Source organism: Sceloporus undulatus, chromosome 7 (genome assembly GCF_019175285.1).
Source record: "Sceloporus undulatus isolate JIND9_A2432 ecotype Alabama chromosome 7, SceUnd_v1.1, whole genome shotgun sequence".
NCBI lineage: Eukaryota > Metazoa > Chordata > Lepidosauria > Squamata > Phrynosomatidae > Sceloporus > Sceloporus undulatus.
Genome location: NC_056528.1, coordinates 49,784,039 through 49,809,293, shown reverse-complemented (window position 1 = coordinate 49,809,293; position 25,255 = coordinate 49,784,039). Strand labels below are relative to the sequence as shown.

General features: G+C 44.4%; 1 protein-coding gene across 1 annotated transcript in view; it reads right to left on the bottom strand.

Annotated features, from left to right (window-relative positions):
- Positions 1–5,242: 5,242 nt before the first annotated feature.
- SLC16A2 (solute carrier family 16 member 2) overlaps positions 5,243–25,255 on the bottom strand; it is a 63,673-nt gene continuing 43,660 nt past the window's right edge. The window contains exons 2-6 of the mRNA XM_042479642.1: positions 17,413–17,557; positions 12,754–13,216; positions 10,761–10,904; positions 7,979–8,207; positions 5,243–6,637 (exon numbers count right to left, since the gene is read on the bottom strand). Coding sequence (XP_042335576.1) covers positions 6,429–6,637; positions 7,979–8,207; positions 10,761–10,904; positions 12,754–13,216; positions 17,413–17,557 — 1,190 coding nt within the window. The 3' untranslated portion in view covers positions 5,243–6,428. The remainder of the gene's footprint in view (positions 6,638–7,978; positions 8,208–10,760; positions 10,905–12,753; positions 13,217–17,412; positions 17,558–25,255) is intronic.

Here is a 25,255-nt window from a genome sequence, read left to right as displayed (position 1 = left end):
TTATGACTTTCCTTAAAAAAATAATAATTATAGTACTGTATCTATACAAAACATTTATAGCCTGATTCCTCCCTCCACAAGGAGAATGCTAAAGCATCTAACAGCAACGAAGCAGAAAACAGACAACAATAACACCGACGACAGAATTAAAACAGCAGGAGAGAGAGAGAGAGAAAAGTGAATAATATAGGCAGGTTACGGTCTTGGCTATTTTGATTATTTGCATGTTTATAAAAATATGTACTTCCCCCTCAATTCGGTATGTCGAAACATTGGGAATAAAACCCAATCAGCCTATGCAAGTGTTGTCATTTTCCTGTATAGAGTGCTTCTAACAACTAGCTTTGACCTCTTGCTGTCTTATGCAGAGACTGGTCTGAGGCTGGATGGGAGGCAGATCCAAAGTATCAGGGCATCATTGCAACAACAACGATACAAAAAAAATATCATGGCTAGCATTCTGTATTGCAGACACAGGTCTGTATTTGCTCCACATTCAGTAAGATTACTTAAATGGCCCACACACCTTAGTGGTGTCACACTGAGCAAAGGAGGTCTGTTCAGTTGCTGATCGGGGTGCAAAGAGGATCAAGTGAGGTTGCAACGATCAGAAACAGGACCTCCATTGCAGCCTTGGCTCACTGATGGAAGAGAGCTGGAAACATCCTCCTTGTGCCCCAGTTGTCAACTAAACAGACTTTGCTCAGTCCAGCTGTTGGCTCTTAAGGTGGGCTGGAGGGGGGTCATGCCAGGAGACATTAACTACTTACACCAGTCTAACTAGTTAGCTGATCATCAGCCTGATATAAATACCTTGAAGGCACCAGAACTTGTCTGATCGTGGAAGCAAAGCAGGGTCAGTGGATGGGAGACTGCCAAAGGATACCAGGCTGTGTTTTGGAGGAAGGAACTGGCAAAACCATCTCTGAGGAATCCTTGCCTAAGAAAACCCTATGAAATCCATGGAGTCGCCATAAGGTGACAGGTGACTTGAAAGCACAGATCTACACACTGAGAATATCAGCCAAGATTTTAGGCGGCCAAGCATTCATCAGGTCATTCTTGTTAACAGCTCACGCCTTTTAGGGATAACTTCCTATTGATTTGGAGGGATCCTCAGCAAATGATCTCAGCCATGGTTGATGGCTTCTGAGTTGTTGGCTTGGTGAGCCTACTCTTGAGTTGTAGCCCAAACTTTAAAGCTCACCAAGGTGCTGCACCTATTTGGGGGATGAGATGGAATTGCTAAAGCTGGGACGGCAGTTTGGTCCGCTGGAGAAACATGGCGGCAAGCTGTCTGGGTTTAGCCAGGTCTCAACATTGAGCTCTTCTGGCCTGGACTCCTTCCTACCCTGGCTGTTCAAAGGCACTTAACAAACAAGGGCTAGTTTTTCTTCTTCTAAGTGATGAATACATCCCCTGACAGCTAAGGGTCACCATCGGGGTACGTTTTGGTCCCTAAACCACGATCCACACACATTAAAAAAAAGACACCACTGAAAATTAAGTAAAAACACGTGCAAAGACACACATACACACCCCAGGTAATAGTAATCGGAGGAGGTAAACTTGCTTCGGTTTTAGGTAATCTTGGGCATGTATAATCTAGTCAACACTCCTCCTGCTAAGTATTTTGCTCTAGCAGTTGCAGGCTCTGGGTTCACAGCTTAGGTTCCGAGAAGAGACTGATTCCTCCAAAAACCAGGAAGGTTCGGGAAGGTTGATGGACCTTCCTATTGATACTCAAAGAGACGGATCAGGGACAAAGCTTGGGACCTGTACTTTTTTTGGACTACAACTCCCACAAGTTGACGGATGGTGGGAATTATAGTCCAAAAACAAAGGCGACTTTTCCAAGCTCTGTTTCCCTAGTCCATCCTTTCATGAGCATCGTATTCACAGGGTTCCCACATCAGGGAATTGTTTGGGAAAAGTGTTTTCTCTGAGTTGGCAAGGTTTTTCTTTCTTTCCGCTCCAGAGGAAGCATCACTCTGGCCTGGTCCCCATCTCATTCCCAGCCAGTTTTGTTTCTTCTGGAAACAGTAGTAATAGCAGCAGTAGTAATAATAATAATGAAAATGATCATGATAATTCTGGCCCACAGTGACAAAGAGTTTATGCTGATGTCTGCTCCTCAGTCATTCCTGCTTTGTTCCTTACAATGGTAGGAGCAGTTAAACAAATCAGGGAAACCACCATCTGTGGCTTGTTCAGTGTGACACCTGGCTTAGTCCTCTCCAAAATCACAAACCAGGATTTATTCTGACTCTGGCTCATTGGAAGAGATTACCAAAGCCATATGCTGAGTAGGGATGACAGTCTGAAATACCTGGATATCTGGCTCAGTCTTTGGGCTGTTTTCCAAAAGGTTCCATGAATGTGATCATTGAACTCTCTAAAGAAAATCAATCACAGGATTAGACAGATTATATTCCCAATACAAACCAGTATCACTCAGGAGTAGTGTACCTGTATATTCCTCCCTAGCAAGGAATTGGAGTAGATGGCCCTTGCCATCACAAAGTCTGTGATTGGATAACCTTTGCATTTTGCAAAAAGCCAGTTGATTCCTTGTTGAGGATGCATTTCGGCCTCAGATGGGAAAAAACCAACCTTCTGCATCGCATCATCTCTAGCATTTGGCAAATCATTGGACTGTTTGCCTTTGCCTCTCCCAAATTTGATAAATAGATCAGAATCAGGGAAACAAATCAGTCTTAGGTGCCAACCATGTTGTGTCATCATGTATTATCCACATCCCTGGAACAAAGCATTTAAGTATCATAGCAAGGTGTCAGGCTCCCTCTCTTGTTTTGCATGACTAATTGTGAGGACTTCAGAGTGAATGATTCGGAGTGAAGACTTGTCAAGGAAGTGCCCCCGATTTCAAAGCCTTTCTGATGGAGGCCTTTCCAAATTTCCCAGCTGTTCTCTTAATTCACCGTTTAGCTCCTGGTGAAAGGGAATTGCCCCCTTGCTTTGATTTCAAGGGCTTCTCTATCTCTGAGAATGGCATCGGAAACAGAGATGGCAGCTGCTGAACAGAACGCAAGTTCTTTCTTGTTTCTGCACCAGTTGCCTTGAAAGGCGCATGAGAGTGATGATGGCATGATGATAGCAGAGCATGACTAGTATGCAGGTATTAGAGATAGTGATGATCTTGTTTTGGCAGCAAACCAGAAAGGAAGTTGTCTTCCATCAAGGAGGAGCAAAAGTTACCTTAACCGTTGTCAAGCATCGTACTGACTAGAGGAGACAAGCAATAGCATTGCATTCCCCATAGATTCCCAAATCCTTCATCTTTGCAGTCCAGACAAGTAAATGGGGGAGATATGTGAAAAGCAAGCATGGTGTAATGTTTTGAGCATTGCAAACTCTGGAGATTCCCTTCCTGGCCATGGAAACCCACTGGGTAACCCTGTGGTAGGGTTGCCTTAGGGTTGCCGTAAGTTGGAAATGACTTGAAGGCCTCCTCATAGTACAGTACAACTTTCATATCTGCGGGGGATACATTCCCAGATTTACCACGTAAATGCAAAACTGCGGACAACTGTGAACCCTAATGAAATAAATGACTTCTGGCAGAGGTTGCACTGGAGGACCTAGAGAGTCCTAGAGAGAACATCTCTCTAGGCATATTCTTGGTCTTCACAGCTTGACTTTATGGCCCTCTCCCACCAGAAGCCTAACACAGAACTGTGCTGGAGGACCTAGAAAATGCCTAGGGAAACCATATTATTTTCCAGAAGTGGGAGTACCAGTCCCACAGAGACAGGGTTATACTATATCCCTGTTGCAGTCGAGGTGAATGTTTGGGGACCATGTTCTCCTCATGCTGGCACTGTGGAGCATTGGCAGCTTTGGAAAGCAAGGCAGAGTCAGAAGGTTTGCAAAAAAAAGGTTTGTCTGTCTGTTATAGTCTGATGGCTAACTGGATATTGGTCATCATCACCATCTTGCTAGACTAGTTGGGATCTTGTAGTCAAAGATGTCCCTTTATAGCATGTGTGTTTCCAAAACTGCATTTGTTTTATCACTGGAAGGTAAGATGCAGCTTTAATTTGCAAGTCTGACTGCTGAGGCATGCAGCTCTGGGAAAGAGCCATGACAGGAGAGAAAAAGTCTTCTTCACATGGAAGACACATTTCCCTTAATGCTGAGTTTAACCTTTCAATAAGGAACACTACCTTTAGTAGGTGGACCACAGAATATCCTTCTTCCCAGGAACAATCATCCTGATTCAGATAAGCTCAGCAGAAATTGTTGTACAGAGACAACAGAGACTGACTGCTCCAGATCCTGATGTCCAGGCATCCAAACAGGAATGCTCATGCAATGGTGCCCATGTGTGGTTTCCTGAGTTGCTGGTTGTTTCTCCATTGCTCTTGGTTTTTGAGCATCTGACAGAGGCTTTCCTCATCCAGAAATCTATATCCATACAAGTACAACAGATTCTAGATTGGGAAAAAGGTCCCATGTATTTATTCAGAAGGTATTGTCAGACCCAGCATGGCTTAAATGTTGGACTACAACTCTGGAGACCAGGGTTTGATTCCTCACTTGGCCATGAAACCACTGGGTGACTCTGGTCAAGTCACACATTCTCAGCCTCAGGAGAAGGCAAAAGCAAACCTCTTCTGAATAAACCTCACCAGGGAAACCCCATGATAGGTTCACCTTATGGTCGCCGTAAGCCAGAAATGACTTGAAGGCACACAACAACAACAGTCACACCCAACAGTTCAGGTCCAAGATGTCTCAGATCAATGCTTGTACTTCATTCCACTGGAGCCCTCCTCTCCCTTGAGGAATCAAAGCCAAGAAGAAAGAACACATTCTGTAATAACCAAAGTAAGCTAAATCTGGCCCTTTACAAACTCTCTGCATCAAAAAGGATGGCTTGGTAGTGAAAGAACTACAGATCTTGGAAAGGGGGAAAGAAAGAAGGAAAACTGAAATACATTTTGCCAAACTGAAGGCACTGTTAAGAGAGTCGGAGGGTGAAGTGAGTCTCCTTTTTTCCCCCAGACTTGAAATCTGTCAGTGTCTGCTACATAGTGATAGCAGTGATGCAATTGTAACTTTCATGGCTCCATCCTAGAGAATGCTGGGATTTGTAGTACTGGCAAGCCAATGTGATGTAGTGGTTTGAGTGCTGGACTACAACTCTGTGGAGACCAAGGTTCAGTTCTCTGCCATGGAGATCCACTTGGTCACTTTGGACAAGTCACACTCTCTCAGCCTCAGGAGAAGACTATGGCAACCCCGCTCTGAACAAATCTTGCCATGAAAACCCCATGATAGCATTGCCTTGGGGTTGCTATAAGTTGGAAACAACAGGAAGGCACACAACAACAACAAGCTTAGTACTTAGAATGGTCTGCTCTAGAGCTCTAGTGCTGCACTTCAAGGAGGGAGAACTAGAGTTCCCCAACAAATTGTTCAAAGTAACTGCTCACCAAATGACAAATCCCAGACTTCTGGAAGGTGCGAGCCATGGAAATTAAAGTGGCACCAAACTGCTGTAACTTGTAGTGTAGCTCTACTCCGTGACTTTGTAGTGTAGCTCATTCTATTTTAAAGAATGGATGGCAATATCTCAGGACATAAGACCTTTCTAAGGGAAGCCTGGTCAGTTAAAGGAGGAGGTTTGCCTTTCTTTTGAGACACATTTAACAGAGAGAGAAAAAACCAAGTAAAGAAATCACAATGCAAGACCAGCTTGGTGTTAAAAACCAAGCAACTCATCACAGTTTTAGAGGCAAAAATTCAAAGGAGGAGGGATGGCAAGGTCGACTCTGGCGGAGAAGAAAAGGAAACATGTTTTAAAAGAGGAAAAACAACATGATTCTAAATTCACCCACTCTGTTCTTTTTCCTTTCACCCATTCCCCACCATGAACGCTTCAAAATATAATGCTGAGAGTTTGGCTACTACAAAACTAACTCCCACAGCAGCTCCAAAAGAGATTAAACTCCACTTTCAAGGCGAAATACCTATGCGCAATTACAGGATCAGGATTTCTTTCTTCTTCTTCTTCCCGGAGGTGGAAAGTGGAGCAAACCAATACAATCTATTAAAAACTTTTATGCAGCCAACTATGGATTATCTGCTGCCTTGTGTCCATTAGTAAAATCATGGCAAGAAGAGGGGGGGGGGGGAAAGCCCCACGAATAGAGTGCTATCAGAATTTCTCTCTGCCAGAGGAAAAGCCAAAATATATATATCCCCAAATCAACTTGAAAGCAAGCTTTCCAGTCCAGGCTGTCTATACTTTACCAACCAGGAGCTTCCCGGCTACAACCAAAAAGGTTCAAATCCTCTTAGGTGAAGGCTGGGTTCAGCCAATGGCCAGAAGATGCCGCTGGCGGCGGTGGCGGCAAGAGTCTGCGTGCCCCAAAAGTCGTTGGGAGATCAGAAGGATGGCTTTAGACGTGCGCCTGCAAGGCGGGGGAACCGGGAAGGAGCTCTCCGTTCAACACCAGCATCTTGTCTTTCCCAGAGCCCAGCCGCTTCTTCTTGAGCTGTCTTTGATGGATCAGAGGAACGAGAGCCAGAACCAGTCCTCCGACGATCGGGGGGACACCGGCAAAATAGAAGGTGAAGTGGTAATTCCCAAAATGGTTTCGGAGGAGTCCTAGAAACAACAATTAAATCAGGGATGGTCAAGACTGGGAGGTTAGCTCCCTCTGCAAGGACCAAGCACATGGACCAAGGCATGGCTTCCCCAATAAGACATGACCTCTTGGGATCCCCTAGATCAGCAGCTCTCAACCTGTGGGTCGCGACCCCTAAGACCCAAGGTTAGTGCCATAATCTATAATACTCTAGTGCAGCGGTTCTCAACCTGTGGGTCACAACCCCTTTGGGAGTCAAACGTCCCTTTCACAGAGGTCACCTAAGACCCCGGGGTTGGTGCCATGATCTATAATACTCTGGGGCAGTGGTTCTCAACCTGTGGGTCGCAACCTCTTTGCAGTTCTCAACCTGTGGGTCGCCGCATGAGGAAGGTTGAGAGCCACCACCCTAGATATTTGCTCCCATTGAGATTTGTGAGCTATTTCCAGGTATTTGCTCATCTTAGGTCTGGCCCACGATGCCTAGTAGCCTGAGGCAAAGAAGAGAGATGGCATGCACACACATCCTGGTGTGACTGATTCCATGAACAAAAACTTCTCATACTTCTAATGTTGACCCAAGTGATGGTACAGTACCCTTCTATATGCCAGCTCAGAGGGCATACATCCCTCTGTCCTTCAACGCTGCTCCTTCCCCCCGACACTTGCTAGGGCTGGCCTTGGGCCACTCTTCTTTCTTCCCATGGCTGATGATCAAGTCTTCCTCCCTCCCTCCTTTTCCAAATGCCCCCATTTCCCCCCAAATTGGTAAATTATTCACTACTTGGCACCAGGGACGTTCTCACCTGACTTGGCTTCCCAGATCTGAATGCGCTTGAAACAACATGTTCTAGAAAAATAAGGCCCTATCTTGGAGGGCTGCACAGGTCAACCAAAGTTGCATTTTTGTACCTCCTGAGACTCGTTGGGGAAAACCCCTACTCTCCATAGTACTGGAGGGCTCAGTAGATGGGAAATAACAGCAGACAGCTGAAAACCATGATTTATTTGTCTACTGCAGGTTTGCATGCTCAAATTATGGTTTGGGTTGTAAACTACAGGTAGAGCAAGTCACATCAACCAGAGGTCAAAAAGGTTACTTTATAGGAATTACAGCTATCGGAATTCCTCATGCTCACTAAGAATTTGGAAAGTTGCAGACCAAAGTAGGTAACTTCTCCTAGTTTTGCTCTCAACTCAGCCGTTGTATCCTGGTCTGACCAAGGAACAATACAAATCTAGGTTTAAAGGGTCATAGATGAGTTTCCTGACTGTTTGTGCCCTCCAAAAGTGTGAGGACCTACTGAACATCTTGAAAAACTTCTGCCTAGTTCGTCATCCCAGTGTGCGACTTTGCTTACCTCCAATTGGGGGACCCGCCGTCATTGGAATGGCCATAAGTCCCAGGAGATACCCAATGGCTTGAGATGCCTGCATGGGACCAACCAACTCAAAGGCAATGGGAGCCATGATGGTTATGAAGAGTCCATCACAAAGTCCAAGGAAGAGGCAGACGACAATGACGCCCCAAAACTCTTGGCACTGTGGCAGCATCATGCACATGATACCCAAGACTATGAAGGAGGCAACCTAAAGGAGACAAAACGTATCCAGACATCAGCATGACAAAATGTGGTGCAATTCCACACATCAAAACCAGTGTTTTAAAACAGGGACAGCTGGCTTGCATATTCCCAAGGTCCACTTTATTCTCCCAACCTTTCCGTGGGCATCCAAGTTCTACAGTCACATAGGCACTGCCAGAATTGAGGGCTTTACAGAGGACTTGTGCTCTGATACCACAAAATCATTAACTGGTAGAAGTGGTAGCTGGTAGATCCCATGTCAATGTGGTTTTCAACTCCAACTTTGTACACACATCGTACCATGACCCATTCCATGCACACAAGCCACCTAGATTTCTAATGTTGACCTAAGTAATGGTACAGTACCCTTCTATACTCCAGCTTAGAAGGCATGTAACCCTCTGTTTTTCAACACTGATCTTTCTCCCCAGCACCTTCTGCCCCACTCTTGGTAGGGCTGGCTTTGGGCCATCTCCTTTTCTTCCCATGGCTGACAACCAAGTTTTCTTTCCGCCCTCCTTTCCCAAATGCCCCCCGTTTCCCCGAAATAGGTAGATTATTCACTACTTGGCACCAGGAACAGTCTTGCCTGATTTGGCTTTCCAGATCTGAATGCGCTTGAAACAACATGTTCCAGAAAAACGAGACCCTACGGACAAGGCTGAATTTCATAAAATGAGAAAGTTCTTGGAAGCAACGGAGAAAGCTGGAAGGAATGAGTCCCCCACTGGCTTCCGTCGCAGGGAAACCAATTGTGCATTAACCACATTAGACGCCCTCATTAAGTGGCTATGAAAGGTGAGACCAACTCAGTGTGTGTCTATTTCTTTCTCTATTTTTAATCCTCTAAAATCTCTGCCAGGGTTGCAAGATTAAAACCCTTCTCCCTCTTTAGCAACGACTGCCAGCCAGGTTCACATACAGGCCAAAAACAGGGAGGGTGAGGGTCAACTTCTGGAGAGACCTAGCACTCCAAGTTGCTCTGAGCGTTTGCTTGAGGTCTTCCTATGGGTTGTCTGGCTTCCTCCATTTTGGCTTGCAGCATCTGAATGCATGATCTAAAAAACCCATTTCTGTAATCCAGCCAACTGGGAAAAGCTTTAGGTCAGTAGCAGAGCGCATGGCTTTGTGTGCAAAATGTCCCAGGTTCAGTTCCCATAGGGTTGTGAAAGAGCCCCTCCAGTTGGGAGATAAATGGCCCTTGCGGTCTCTTCCAACTCTATGATTCTATGAAATCTCTGAAAGTCCCAGGTTTTGCTCTTGTACAAACCGAATTTATTTTTGGAGGTGCATACAATGTTTTCTTCACCCTGAAGTGTTTCTTGGGAGCTCTTGGGCTTGACCAAGGACTTTTCATTCCTCCTTCCCAGGTCAGTTTAAACTGACCTAGTATTTTCATAAATGAAATGTATCTCTACTTGGCTGTTTGTTTTATCTTGGACCAGTTAACATCATCGCCATCAGTAAAACACCGCACTTGTTTCCAGAACCCAGATTCAACAGGGATGAAGCAAGGGAAAGAGGAATGTTTGCACCAAAACAATTTAGCTAGTGTAATATTGCTAAAGCACCTAAGCACTTTTGACTTTGTTGTTGTGTCCCTTCAAGTTGTTTCTGACTCATGGCAACTGTAACCTTAGTCTCCAGAGTTGTAGTCCAATGCTCAAACCATTAAACTACGGTGGCTCTTACTTTTGATGATAGCTCCTGAATAATAATAATGAAAAAAGCTTAAAGGACATGGATGAAAATCAACTTCTGAAATGTTGCCTGAGTCTAGGTGTCAGAAGTGATCAGCAGGAAAAGAAGAAGGAAGAATACACAGGAGAAGGGAAACCCAGGCTATTTCAAGAAAGAGTTTGGAGGCAAACCTGGGCATACAAAGGTAAAATCAAAACAAAAAGAAATAGAAGCTCTCGGTGTTTCCAGAGTCTTCTCTCACTTCTGTATGAACCCAAGGACTTCTGTTAGAAAACCAGGAAAGCCATTGCCAGTTGAGGAAAGCTGCATCTGTTAAAATGTTCATGGACCATTGCTTTACCAGTGGTGAAGAAGGATTAGAGACATAGTTGGATGGCACCATAGAAGACTGAACTTAAGCCTGGAGCAGCATCAGTGCTCCATTGGCACCAGAGCCAGCAGGTACTGAAGTTGCTGGAGATTATGGGAGTTGTGAAAGGAAGCTTGGAGTAGCAGTTTGAGCGTTGGACTAGGACTCCAGGAGTCTAGGGTTTGAATCCCTGCTTGGCCATGAAAACTCACTGGGTGACATTGGGTGGGTTGTCCTCTCTCAACCTCAGAGGAAAACCCTCTAAAAAAATCTGACCAAGAAAACCCCATGATAAGTTTGCCTTAGGATCCCCATAAATCAGAAGTGACTTGAAGGCACATAACAACAAATGGGAGTTGTAGGGCAGTGGCTGCAGAAAGCATCAGAGGTTGAAATCTTGGCCTGCAGAGCATTGGTTCTCCTTTAGACAAATAATTCCATGGAAGGCAGGAATGGATGGTCAGTCCATCAATGCCGAGATGTGCAAAAGGAGACCCTCCTTCATACCTGCAAGTAGATCTTCTTCAGCCCATGGATGAGGTCGCCAATGGGTCCTGAAGCCAAGCGCCCGACCCCAGACATGGCTCCCAGGGAAACCAGCACGATCCATGCCTTCTCTTTTTCCTTGAACTTTTCTTCCACGTACTTCACCTGGGAAAGTAAGGCAGAGATGTGGAGGGAGCAGGGAGAGATCCAAGTTGTATTTGTTACAAAGGTGAGACCAACGACAACTCAAAACCAGATCCTGGTGATAGGCTTAGTGTTTGCATGGAGTTAAGAGTGACAGTGCTGTGTGAAGAGGTCCAACCTGTCCCAGAAGTAGACCTGCTCTGGATGCAGTGCTTGGAAAAGTTCCTTTTTTTGGACTACAACTCCTGGACATGTTGTCTGAGTGGTTCTGGGAAATGTCATTCAAAAAGGGTAAACTTCCCAAACTCGTGTCTGGGCTAAACAAAAAATTTTCCAGCCCTTGTATATGCTGTTCACTGTAAGGATTGCATATTACCTTCCCAAGCCTTACCTGGGATACTAGGTTCCTCCCCATGACCCCATTCATTTTATCCGTGACGCTAACATGGCTACTTAGTAGTGAACCTGACTACTTAGTTATGAAGGCTTGCCTCTTTGTAAATGAACTTATGTGCGTGGAAAGTAGAATTGAGAAGTTTCACAACATTCATGCTTGCCTAGGGGCTGCCGTGATATTACAATGTATGGACCTCCGTTGCACACCGTTTCACAATGGCCACAATTGCACATTGGCACACTCCCAATGCATATCTAGATAGCGGCTAGGAAGTACCAGAATGCAACCAGAGTTCCCAATGCACATCACAACTGCACAATGCCTATCAGAAGTGTCGGGTGTGCATCAGAAGTGACTAATACACATAAGTGCCTGGTAATTGTCAGATAAGCCACTGTCTGCAAACCATAACAGGACATAGAAGCTAGAAATGGAATCTCCCCAAAGGGCTTTTTTGGTTGCTCTGATGCCCGAATTAATAAGAAAATGTTATCTCTTTTTCCTCTGCAGCTCCTCATGCCATGCAAGCACCGCAAAGGACAACTGCCTTCCTTAATTTTAACTACACCGCCGGATCTACTCTGAGAATATGACATCTTCTAGTTGTGGGTTTCACAACAGTCCTTGCATTTTCCTACTTTGATCTCTTTCAACGAAGCACTTCGGTGACTCATGATAACAGCAAGTCCTCTTGCCTCATCGCAGAAAGGATCTGAGTCACTGAATATAACTGAAATCTCATTCATTGGCAATGTACCACCGGCTCTTTCTTACCAGCACTGGCTTTCTTCTCAGTGGGTTTTAAAGGAGTTATCGAAAGTGTTGGAAGCTATCTCCCAAACACTTCCTGCACCTTGAAGAGCTCCTTGAAAGCCTGGACAAGGTAGCAAGAAAGCCAGGCAAACAGAGCTGGTCCCGGAACATTCACAAAATGGCCGCCTGCAGGGATGGATGGCCCTTCGCCAACCAAGGCCTGCTCCCAATTCTACCTTATGAAATATACTGTACAACCATTTCTCCTCCTCATTCCATCCTACCTCACTAATTTCCTCCATTGCATTACATTCTTGTTGTTGGTTGCCAATTCCTTTCTGGGCAGAATTCAAAGTGCCAGTTATAGCCTTTGAAGCCCAAGATGGATTGGGTCCAGACTATCTGAAAGGCTGTATCTCCTTATATGAGCCTGACTGAACTTTAAGATCAATGGGGGAAGTCTCTCTCTTGGTCCCATCACCGTCACAGGAACATTTGTGATATATATGTGTGTGTGTGTGTGTGTATCAATTATTATTATTATTATTATTATTATTATTATTATTATTATTATTAAAAAGAGAGATGTAGTTCAATTGTGTTTTAACTCTTTTACAAATAGTTTTTTTTTAAAGTTGCACTTTATTTCTTAAGTGATTGCAATCAAATGAACAAGGAAGGAAGGAAGGAAGGAAGGAAGGAAGGGAGATTAATTCTCACCAGGTAAATGTAAGGTACAAAGTATCCCAAGACGGCAGTTGCGATGCCAAAAGCCCACACTCGGTAGGTCTTTCTCCTGAAGACCCTCAGGCTGAAATACTTGCTCATCTGCGAGGCGCACTGCTGCCGACAGCTCCGGCTGTCCAGTTTCAGGTGGTCCACGTCGTGAGGGTCGGAGGTCGAGGGGAACATGGGACGGAAAGTCAGAGACAAGAAGATCTGGACCAGCATCAAGATGCTGAGGACCTGAAAGGTGTGGGCCAGCTTGATGGCTTGGCCAATGATCTTCAGGAGGAAGGGAAGGCTGACCGAGAAGAGGCAGCTGCCGGCCGTCACCAAGCCGTTCGCCAAACCCAGGCGCCGCTTGAAGTAGTGCCCCAGGATGACCAGCGAGGGCTGGAACGCGAAGGAGCTTCCGCACCCAAAAAGGACGCCGTACGTGAAGCAACGCACTTCGAGGGACCTGTTGGAAACAAACAACACTCATGACTCTCTGTTTCTGGCTATAGCAGCGTCTCCCACTTCTTACTCACTTCGTCAGTGGAACAGACCAAAAATCTGGAAAGCACATATTCACAGTAGAAGAATGAAAGGAGACCAAGTCCCATGTGCTACTCAATGGTCTGGAAATGTTTATTTCTTAAAAAGCCCAGCACTTATCACCAATTGGCCTTCTTGGGGTTTATTACAAAATAAACAGACGCACATTTATTATAAGTGTAGTATTGAGACTACCCAAAAATCACTTCTAAAAACACAATTTCTTAAAAATTTAATAGTATCTTTTGTACATATATATTGATGCATATCCATTATCAGAACTTTCTGGAGCCATTTCAGAAAATCCATAAATATGAACCCATCCTTCCTTCAAATACGCAGAGGATCCATTTTGATGGAGAGAGCAGACTGCAGCCCCAGACATTTTTGGTATGTAAGAAATGCACATTTTTGAGCTATCAAACAGCACATGGGGCTTTGGTCCAAAACACACTGCAGAAAGAATCCAGTTTGAGACTGCTTTAACTGCCCTGGCTCAGTATTATGGAATCCTGGGAATTGTAGTTTATTGTGGCACCAGAGCTGTCTCACAAAACTACAGTTCCAGAATTCCCTAGCATTGAGCCAGGGCAGTTAAAGTGGTCTCAAATTGGATTATTTCTGCAGTGTGTTTTGGACCTTTGTCTCCTTTCATTCTTCTACTTCACCGCCGGACATCTGATAAGTGATAGATGGGAATTACGATTTATGAATAACATTAGTACAAAAAACATAAAGGATTCTGTATGGGAGGAGATCATTTGAGGGTGACAGCATGAATTACTGCATCTGGCAATGCTAATAACCCTAGTGACACCATTGCAGAGTAGCATGTGAATGTGCATTGCCTTTCCATATGTAGTGCATTTCAATTGCACAATGAGTTGCCAGCCATGCGCCATTGACCACTGAGCCACATACTTTGTGCTATGTTAGGATTCAGTATAAGGATTGCATAATGTAACTCTGCTTTAGGATATTCATGCTATGGGGAAGCAATGTCGGATTTGTGTTATGCAAGGTGGTTTAATGGTTTATCTGACATTGATTGCAATTTATCCATAAGACTTTAGGTCTAGCCAAAGTTTAATTTTTGTTCAGACTCGCTGATTTCAAAAGAAATCTTAAGCACTCCTTGAAAACTTTCTCAATCAACAGTGCTTCCAAAAGTGCTCCGCTCTGGTTAGATCACACCGGTTGTGTTGTTAGCCACCCTTGTTGTGTTTTTCCCCGCCTTTCAGTTAAATAATAACTGTTTAAAATATAACAGTTGACATAAAAGTGCCAGTATGGGGTACTGGCTTGGACTGGGACTCTGGAAGACCAAGGTTTCAGTTCCCACTTGGCCATGAAGACCAAGGGTAAGATCCTGGGGACGTCTCTTAGCTGTAGGTGCCCCAACAAACTACAGATCCCAGAATTCTATAGGATGCAACCATGACAGTTAAAGCAGTGTCAAACTGCAATAATTCTGCAGTGTGGCAACAGCATTGGGAGAAAGGTGGGATATAAGAAAACAGCAACAACAACAACAACAATGTACATTGTCTCTCCATATCCACAGATTCTTTATTTATGGATTCAGGCATCCACGGCTTACAAATATTCAAAGAATATATCAATTCCCAAATGCAAACCTTGATTTTGGCATTTCATAGGAGGGACACCATTTTACGATTCCATTGTATTTAATGGGACTTGAGCATCCATTGATTTTGAGTGTCCTGGAACCAAACCCCAGCGGATGCCAAGATCCCCCTGTACCTTATTTTTAGCACATTTAGCCTTATTAATATCTCCCCCCAAACATTGTTTTCCAGCATGTTCTTTATTTACAGACACAGCCTATAATTTAACGTTTGGCGAGACGGAGTCACAGGTCGTAATGCATTAAAACCAGAGACGGAAAGGAACTCTGGAGAGCCCAAAGCCTCTTCAAAGGATGAATGGCTTTAATTGTGGAAATACAGAGCGCTGTTGAGAATCCCAATGTGCCATCCTCAGCCAGAGAGGGGAAAAGCCACAAAAAGACAACAACAAATGGATTAAGAATTGAGTGTTTTGTTCAAAAAACATAATAAAGCAGAGAGAGAAGGAGGAAAACAAGACTTCTAAATGGGGAGAATGCATTCTTTTCCAAAACCCATTTAATATCCTGATGTTTTTCCTTTTTGGTCTGAACCAGCCAAACAAAGCAGGCCAAGATTGTTTGGGTTAAGAGGAAGAAGACGAAGGAAAAACAACAACTCCAAATCTCCTCGGCTCCTTCAAAATGTCACGTTGCATTTTCAAGTTGTTAATGACTTCAGTTTGGAATAAGACTTATTTGAAAAGCTGGAGGATCTGAGCTGCGATGGAGAGACTGCTGAAGGAGTCTTTTCAATTCGGCAAAAGGCTATTCTTAGCGCTGCAACAAGGAGCTTTCAGAAGAGAACTAGACTTGGGCCATTTTCGGTGGTAAACCAAGTCTTCAGACGGCGCTGAAAGTGGAGACAAATCTCTCTGCAAAGCCCAGGAAGTTTTTTAAATCCCTGCAATATATCTCCAATTTGTGTGTGTTGTGTGCCTTCAAGTCCAATTTACGGCGACCCCATCATGGGGTTTTCTTGGCAAGATTTGTTCAGAGGAGCTTCTCCGACGATGCTGGCCACAGATGCTGGCGAAACGTCAGGAATAAACTCTTCTCGAACATGGCTACAGAGCCCCCCAAACCCACAAAAAGCCATGTTCAGAGGAGGTTTGCCATTGCCTTCCTCTAAAGCTGAGAGAGTGTGACTTTCCCAAGGTCACCCAGTGGGTTTCATGGCCAAGCAGGAATCGAACCCTGGCCTTCAGGGTCATAGTCCAACACTCAAACCACTATGTTACACTGACTTTAGAGTATCTAGAGCATGGTCCCAATGTGCTGGATTACAATGCCTATCATCCTCAACCAGCATATCCAGTGGATGGTGGTTGTAGTCATCCAGTCTGGAAAGCATCTACACAACTGGTTCCATAGCAACTAGTTGTTTGTTTGGTTGAATTATTTGAGCGTCTCTTTTTCATTGTCTACACAGAGGGAGATGTGATACCAACTGGTTTTGGATCTGTAAAAGCAATTTCTGTTTTCTGAATGCCCGTGAAAAGTGGGCGCTTGTGGTTGTGCACAAAACACAACAGGCAAATTCCAATGCATGCATTCTGGGTTATGCATGAAGGTTAAAAAATCACGGTCAGTGATGGTAACCAACTTGGCTGTAACCAGCAAAGACCTTCCTATTTAAATAGGCATTCAGACTCTAAGTGGGGCAAATGGATGTGCTATGGGCATGCTGGTTAAGTCCTCTTATGAATTTTTAATCCTTTCAAATTAAATGTCTTAAAGTAGTATTTAAATTGAATTATTTATTTAATGCTTTTTAAACTTCCAGGCCTCGCTGTCGTTTTGTTTTAGCCTGTATTGTAAGCCACCTTCCATCTCATTTTGGGAGACAGGCGGCACAGAAATTAAATCCATCCATCCCTCAATTAATTTGGAGATCACTCTTTGTTTTTCCGTTGCAATAACTTGCAGAAGGCATTGAAACAGGGGTGAGAAACATGGGGCTCATGGATTAAATTGTATCCATCATTTTATTATTTTATTATTGAATGCTATTTTATTATTGTTATTGTTATTTGGGAATTTTAAATGCTGTGTGGGAGGGAAGGATAATGGATTTTATTCTGTATTGTACTTTTACCTATACTGTAAGCTGCTTCAATCCAACCGGAGAAGCGGGGTATAAATATATTATTATTATTATAAATTGATTGTACCTATTTGTTTCTGTTCGGCATCCAGAAGCCAGGACCGAGTGTCCATTTGGACACACAACTATGATTTTAAAAATGCCTTGTATGGGTGTGGTTTCCCCATTATTCTGGATGGACATCCGAAGCCTCACTAGGCAGGAAGAACATGGACAAGGAGCAAATCTACAAAGCAAGGTTATACCTGGGCCCTGGTTTTCTTTGGCCAAGCTGTAAACAATTTTGGGAATGAGAGGTGGCAAGAGTTCAGAAGCCCAACCCAAGCAGTTCAAGGTTTGCTGCAAGGTTACAAGGGCCCCACTAGGACCAAGCTTGAAGCCTTACTTGGTGAAGGAGCTGGAGAAGAGTCCGATGAAGGCAATGGCTGCTCCCGAGGCGGCCGTCGTCCTACAACCGATCCGGTCTGTGAAGATGCTGACGATGGGCGAGCAAAGGAACACCATCCCCATGCCGATGGACCCAACCAAGGCTGCAGATGGAAAAGGAAAGAGAAAGAGTGAACCGTGTTAATAATGCCTTTGTCCAGCTGACTGTTCAACAAGAGAGACACCGAGGCAGACAGATGCATTGTAAAGGAGAAATGGAAGGACTGATGTATTGTCCAGGACTGAAAGGAAGAAGGCTGGGTTGGCCTCCGTGGTTCAGGTTGGCACCTTTGGATCCAGACAATGAGCTTCTGCAGGTACCATCCTAAGCAAAAATCCTCATCCTTACCTTTCCATATCTTATCATTCACTTGACTAAAAAATTCCAGTCCCACCCATTTGTTGTTGTGTAAGTAATTTCTAAATTATGACAACTCTAAGACGAAGCTATTACAGGGTTTTATTGGCATGCTTTATTATTCAAAGGAGGTTTGCCTTTCTTGCTTTCTCCTAAGGCTAAGAGAGTGTGATTTATCCAAAGTCATGCCAAGGGTTTCCATGGCTGAGCAGGGATTTGAACCCTGGACTCCCAGAGTCCTAGTCCAACGCTCAAGTCACTATACCATGCGTCCTCTTGTTTTCACGGCCAGATTTATTCCAAAGAGGTTTGCCATTGCTTTCCCTTAAGAAATTGATTCTCCTGAGACAGTGAGGCTGCATCCGCACTGCAGAAATAATCCGGTTTGACACCACTTGAACTGCTATGGCTCAGTGCTGTGGAATTCTGGGAGTGCTCTAGTGCCACAACAAACTACACTCACTCCCCAGAATTCCATAGCAATGAGCCACAGAAGTTAAAGTGGCGTCGAACCGGATTATTTCTGCAGCGTGGATACAGCCTAAGTAGCTGACAGTGAATATTGTCCATTAATGTTCTGTAATGTGGGAGTCAATGGGGGAAAAGGAAAGATGGCATTACAAGTAGATAGACTCAGTCAAGGGAGCCATGGCAAAACTTGAGCAGGGCTGTTGATGACCATGATTTTTGGAGGCCTCTTCTTCATAGAGTTTCCATAGCCAATTTCACAGCAAATAACAAGAGCAAACCATCTTTAGGGCCTTGTTTTCTATGTGTGAGCTTCCAATTACGCTACAAAAACGCTTTGCTTTTCTATACAGTTAGTCCTATTCAACTTGCCTTGAGAACCTCTTTGGAAGGAAGAGGTCCCTCATTAAAAGAGAGCTTAAGGTGGCCAACATCCATCTTTCTTCCACCTGATCTTTTTCCAAGAGCTCCAAAAAGAAAACTCTCCGCAGCGAGAACAGATGATCTTTCCAAATTAATTCTATTTGGCCTCCTCCAAACCAATTTCTTCAAAGGCCTTCCTGTAATAAATTGAGTTTTGGAGTGGGATCTTTCAAAAAAGACCAGAATAACTGAGACACAGCAGGAAGCCTCTGAGTTGGGAACAAAAATGAGACCAGAGAAGGGGGCCGAGAAAAGACAAGACCCCATAGCAGCTGGGGTGCTTTTTTGGAGACGAATAAGGCACCCGGTGTAAGCAAGTACCTCTTAATAGGATTCGGTGGCCTCCTTCCAAACAACCCTTCCTAAAGAATTGACACACGCATGGACACAAATCTGAATGAAATTTTGGAATGAAAGGTGCAAGAGACTCATTAAACTGGCTATTTCCAAAAGAGGTTTCCTGCCCGGCAAAGCCAAAGTAGTACAAATATGACAAGGCCTCTGGACCGTTTGGAATTTACTCGGGTTGTTGGGGGGGGGGGGGGGACAGGGACCTAGATATTAAATTTAATGAGCTGAATGTAATTAAGACAGATTTACATACGGAGGCTTGGGACGGGAACCGGGCCATAAGTTAGATCATACAACAGAGAGTCTGTGAAGATCTAGAAAGCAATGCCATAATCACAAAAAGTCAACATGGGTTTCAGAGAAACAAGTCATGCCAGACAAACCTGATCTCTTTCTTTGATAAAATTACCAGCTTGGTAGATGAAGGGAATGCTGTGGATATAGTATATCTTGATTTCAGTAAGGCCTTTGACAAGGTTTCCCATGGCATTCTTGCAAACAAGCTTCTAAAATGTGGGCTAGACAAAGGAACTCTTAAATGGATCTGTAACTGGTTGACCGGCTGAATGCAAAGGGTGCTCAACAATGGCTCCTCTTCAGCCTGGAGAGAAGTGACCAGTGGGGTGTCCAGTGGGGCTCTGTCCTGGGCCCAGTGTTATTCAACATCTTTATCAATGACCTGGATGACAGGATTGGGAGCATACTTATCAAATTTGCAGATGACGCCAAATTAGGAGGAATAGCTAATAGCCCAGAGGACAGGATCAAGATTCAAAATGACCTGAATAGACTAGAAAGCTGGGCCAAAGCTAACAAAATGAAATTCAACACGGAGAAATGTAAGGTATTGCACTTAGGGCGGAAAAATAAAATACACAGATATAGGATTATGGGGGACACCTGGCTTAAGGAGACAACATGTGAAAGGGATCTAGGAGTCCAAGTAGACCACAAGTTGAACATGAGTCAACAGTGCGATGCAGCAGCTAAAAAGGCCAATGCGATTTTAGGCTGCATCAATAGAAGTATAGTGTCTAGATCAAGGGAAGTAATAGTGCCACTATATTCTGCTCTGGTCAGGCCCCACCTGGAATATTGTGTCCAGTTCTGGGTGCCACAATTCAAAAGGGACATTGAGAAACTGGAGCATATCCAAAGGAGGGTGACTAAAATGGTGAAGGGTCTGGAAACCATGCCCTATGAGGAACGACTCAGGGAGCTGGGGATGTTTATCCTGGAGAAAAGAAGGTTAAGAGGTGATATGATAGCCCTGTTTAAATATTTGAAAGGATGTCATATTGAGGAGGGAGCAAGCTTGTTTTCTGCTGCTCCAGAGACTAGGACCCAATGGAGCAATGGATGCAAGCTGCAGGAAAAGAGATTCCAGCTCAACATTAGGAGGAACTTCCTGAGAGTAAGGGCTGTTCAACAGTGGAACACACTCCTTCCTCGGAGTGTAGTGGAGTCTCCTTCCTTGGAGGTCTTTAAGCAGAGGCTGGATGGCCATCTGTCAGAGATGCTTTGACTGAGAGTTCCTGCATGGCAGAATGGGGTTGGACTGGATCAGGGCCCTTGCGGTCTCTTCCAACTCTATGATTCTATGATTCTAAGAGAAGAACTTTTTTTCTCTGGACCAATCGATATTAGTGTCGGAGCAAACGTCTTTGAAAGCGAAGGCCCCCTTGAATGAGACAAACCACCTCCATGACAGAAAATCATTCTTTACGGCTTTGTTTTCCTTCCCAGGAAGATAAACAACGGAGAAGAGGAAGTAATTGTTTTAAGATGACATTCCCAAGTCCTCTTGGGCATTTGCTCGGCTCACAATGTTGTCGCTACAAAAAACATCACTATTAAAAAATTGTGGCGGAGCTGCTTTGGTCTTTTCATTCATCCCCAATTAAGTCCCGGAGACAGAATCGGAAAGCATCTGTTTCTGGGATTTACCAGGCGAGGAGGAACCCTTGTGAACTTGGCAGACATCCTCTCACAGGCTTTCTCCATGTTCAGGATTTTTTGCTGACTGTTTCCCAGCATGCAACTCTTTTCAGACAGTGCATCTATTTACAGGTGGACCACCTGGAACCATTTGCCTTGGCACCGGAAGTGTAGCATCACTGCTACACATCAATCATTCATTTTTAATCCAAAGGCTCATTTATTCTTACCAGGACAACCCACCCAACTGACCATGTCTCTTACTGAGGGCTCCTTGTGGACTGAATGACACCAGGCAGAGAGGGCCTCTGCAAACATTACAGATGCACAATGCAGTGATGCACTAAAATATAATGCAATCATTCAGTGGATCTTGCATAGGTGGCATGCAGTGGTGCTTGCAGGGCCATGATGCAGTGACGTCGCAACTTCTACGAAGGTCTAATGTTGTGGTGCAGCAACATCTGCAAAGGCAAAATGCAATGACGTAGTGGATCTTGCACAGGTATAATGCTGTTAGGCTTGCAGGACTACTTATGCAAGATGCACTGTTGCAGAGGCACAATGCAGTGATGCTTGTAAAGAATACCCGATATGTACCTCTAGTGCTTTAAGGTGCCACAATTTGGAGAAATGATACTTGATTTTCTATCCTAAAGTTAAACCAAACAGTCCAGAAATGTGAAACATCGTTGATGCTGCTTATGTTTGAGAGTCCCAATGCTTCCCTGCACCATCAGGATGTGTGAGAGGGTCCCAGGAGTCAAGGCAGCTCACAGCAAAATTAAAATCAATGCAGACTGGACCCAAAAGGCCAACTCCCAACTTTCGTTCCGGTCATGTACCAGCAGCCTCCTCAGCTGTTCTTTTTCGAAATCCCTTGGCTATTCCTCAGCCTGCGTCCAGCCAGGTCTCATTCTCAGCGGTATTAGAGCAGATTAAGAAGGAATGTGGAGGTCAGGAAAGGTGGGCTGCAAAGGCATTAAAAACTTTACTGCCCTACTCCAACTGCCCACTTGGGAGGAAAAAGATTACCCAACTACTTGTCCAACAACTCAGCGGTGCTTTGTTTATTGAGCACTTTGGCCCATCTCCGTGGCTCCTGGACATGAAATCCAGACGACTGGCACAAACCATTATAGGTATACCCTGAATGTGGTCACTCTAATGCAGTTAGCATTCAGGCAGCCTTCTATTCCTTTTTAAATTGTTATTCAACAATATTCTTTTCAATAATCTCCTACAAACATAGTTACAGGAGGAGGGCTGGCGTATTCTTCTGCAAACTTTGCAGTTATACCATGAACTGGGTGTCTGGTCCCCAGAGCATGCAAATCCCTGTTCTAGCTCTGATCTGCCATTAATTCTCTCCCTGCCTATTACTTGCAATTGCTTTGCCATCCTTTGAAAAGATCCCGACAGAGAGGAAAATTAAAACAGCGTGACGACATGCTAGGAAACAAGAGAAAGTGCACGGGTTGTTTTATTTTGTTTGGGGCTGAGGGTTTGGCCGGATATTAAGTGAGGTTTCGCATAGTGCGAAGGCTCCTTCAGCGTCTACAAGCCCAACAAGGAAGTCATGGAAAGATAGTAGAAGCCACAGGCTTTGAACTGCAGCCTAGAAGCTCTGTGGGATGTGTTTTCTTAATGCTTTCAAATTGATCCACCCGATGATAAACCGAATGGAGCCAAGTATTTTCATTATTCTGGGTTTTCAATTACACAGCAGTATGTTTTTGTGGGGAGCTGGTTTGTGTTCCTATGTGCACTGGGTTCTTCCAATGTGCACTGCACACTTCAGATGCTCATCAGACATGTCTGATATACATGAGGCACTCTGTTGTGCCCCAGCACTTCTGAGCCAGTGTCCAGATGTGCCTCATGATGTGCTATGGTGCACAGCCGGCTGTACGTTGTAACATCTCAGCAGTCCCAAGTTGAATACAGATGTTGCAAAACTACTCCTGCACACGTAAGTCTGCTTACAAAGACGCAAGTCCCATGCTGAATTCCAGCCAATAATTCTTTGTGTGGCCATGTTTAAATCAGTGGAATGTTTTCCATAAGCAAGCAAACGCACCCAATTCAGTTGATATTTCGACAGCTTGGAAGATGCATCACTCCCAAAACCCATTGAGCTGGAGGAAGAGGAGATGAACCCTTCTTCAAACAGCCGTCCTTCTTGCCCAAGTTGGAGAAGTTCACAGCCAAGCGGACACCTAATAATTAACTCTACCGTTTGCCCTTCCACTTGCAAAACAGATTGAGTTAGCAAGAGGCTCTGAGCACAGGACTCTGGCTCCTTCCAGATTCTAGGCTTGGAAAAAGCCATGCTTGGAACACATATCTTCCTCTTTGGACTATGATTAACTGGCTGCCCCTGCGCAAACCTTGCTGAGTCAGAAGTGGGTCAATGGGCTGCAACTGAGTCCAAGCAAACTCTCATCACCTGGTTGAAGTTCAGGGCTTCTCTGCTCTTTCATCCTGGAAGGGCAAACTATTGAGACGGAGTTCAGAATCCTGTGCGTGTCCTAAATGTATCTAAGTTCCCTTAGACACGTGGTTGTACTTTTGGGGACATTGTGCAATGGACAAATTCAGCTCATGGTCATGTAAGCAAACTTCTACAAACGGAACTATTTAATACAGAGCCCAGTCTTATTGTTGGTACTGACTAGAGTCAAGTCATTGAATCATTTCATGCAAATCCACTCAATGATTGATTCAATGGATCTACTCTCATTGACAATTTAGAAGTGAGCTGATGGTCCATCTACAGTGTAGAAATAATGCACTTTGACATCACTTTAAGCACTATAGCTCCATCCTATGGAATCCTGGGATTGGCAGTTTTACAAGGTCTTGAGCCTTCTCTGCCAAAGAATGTTGATGCTTCACAAAACTGCAAATCCCAGGATTCTGTAGGATGGAACCATGGTAATTAAAGCAGTGTCAGACTGTGTTATTTCTGCAGTGTCACAGACACACATGGGACACCAACCGAGGCTATTTTGGACATATTGAGACATACTGGCAACTCATCAGAAAATACAATAATGCTCAGTAAAGTGGAAAGTAGTAGGAAAAGGGAGAGACTCTGCTACTGATGGATGGACTCAATCATGGAAGCCACAGCCCTGAATTTGCAAGAGACTGAGGAGGGATGTGGAAAACAAGATGTCTTGCAAGTCTCTCATTCATATGGTTGCCATCAGGCAAAGCCAACTTCACAGAAAATAATAAAGATCAATTTAGCTGAGTCAAACCCAGAGGAGCCAGCCATGCGGTTGCACATTCTTGGGTGGTGTGCAATTCCTTTGTCAGTTCAGTGAATCACGTGAGTCACTGGGATTGCAAGAACAGCCCCTGCGCATTCCCCATTGTGCACTGGGACAATAAACAGACATATTAGCAGATACGCAAACCAGCAACACAATATCAGTATTCTGCAGAACAGTGGTGTAGTGATCCTGCTATAGAATTATATGAGTGTGGATTCACACATGAAAGCATGATGCAAAATCTTGGCTTACTGGTGTAATGGACCTGCCTCAAGTCCAGAAGTGGTCTCTGCAATGCAACAATGCAGACTTGGTTAAATTCAATGGCAATTGGGGCTTGCACTTTGCTTGGGCCATCTTTTTGCTCAAAACAGGGTGGTTATAATGTCAAAGCTGAAAAAAGAGGGTTCTCCTTTGCTCATTAACCATGTCCTCTTGTTCCAGGGCAAATGGTTTGTTCCTTTCCAAATGAAACAAAACAGCCTGACATTCGCTGCCATCTCAGGTGTTGGCAAATGTAGGGGAAAAGCCACAGTCTGGGCTGTTGACCTCCCGTTGAGACAGTTGGCGATAAGAGAAGCAGCAGACATCTGTGGCACGTCCAAGGATGCAGACCAAGCACAATGTTTAATCTGTGCTAACAATGTGTTTATCTCTTCCCCTCTCTGCAATAGCCAAAGCCCTCAGGACTCAGCGTTGTGCCTCCATAGACTCCCAAATTGTTCCATTGCTGGTGGAGAGGATTGGAGAAGCATTTGGCTATGTTATCACAACCAGTCGCAAACCGATGATATCATTTTCTGGGATCTTTAGAGTACATTGACAGGTCTTGGAGGAGGCTGTACATCATCATCATCATCATCATCATCATCATCATCATCATCATCATCATCATCATCATCATGTTTATTTATAACGCCCTTTCCACCAAAGGACGGAACATGAAACACATATAATCAAAAACAGACGATAAAACACAGCAC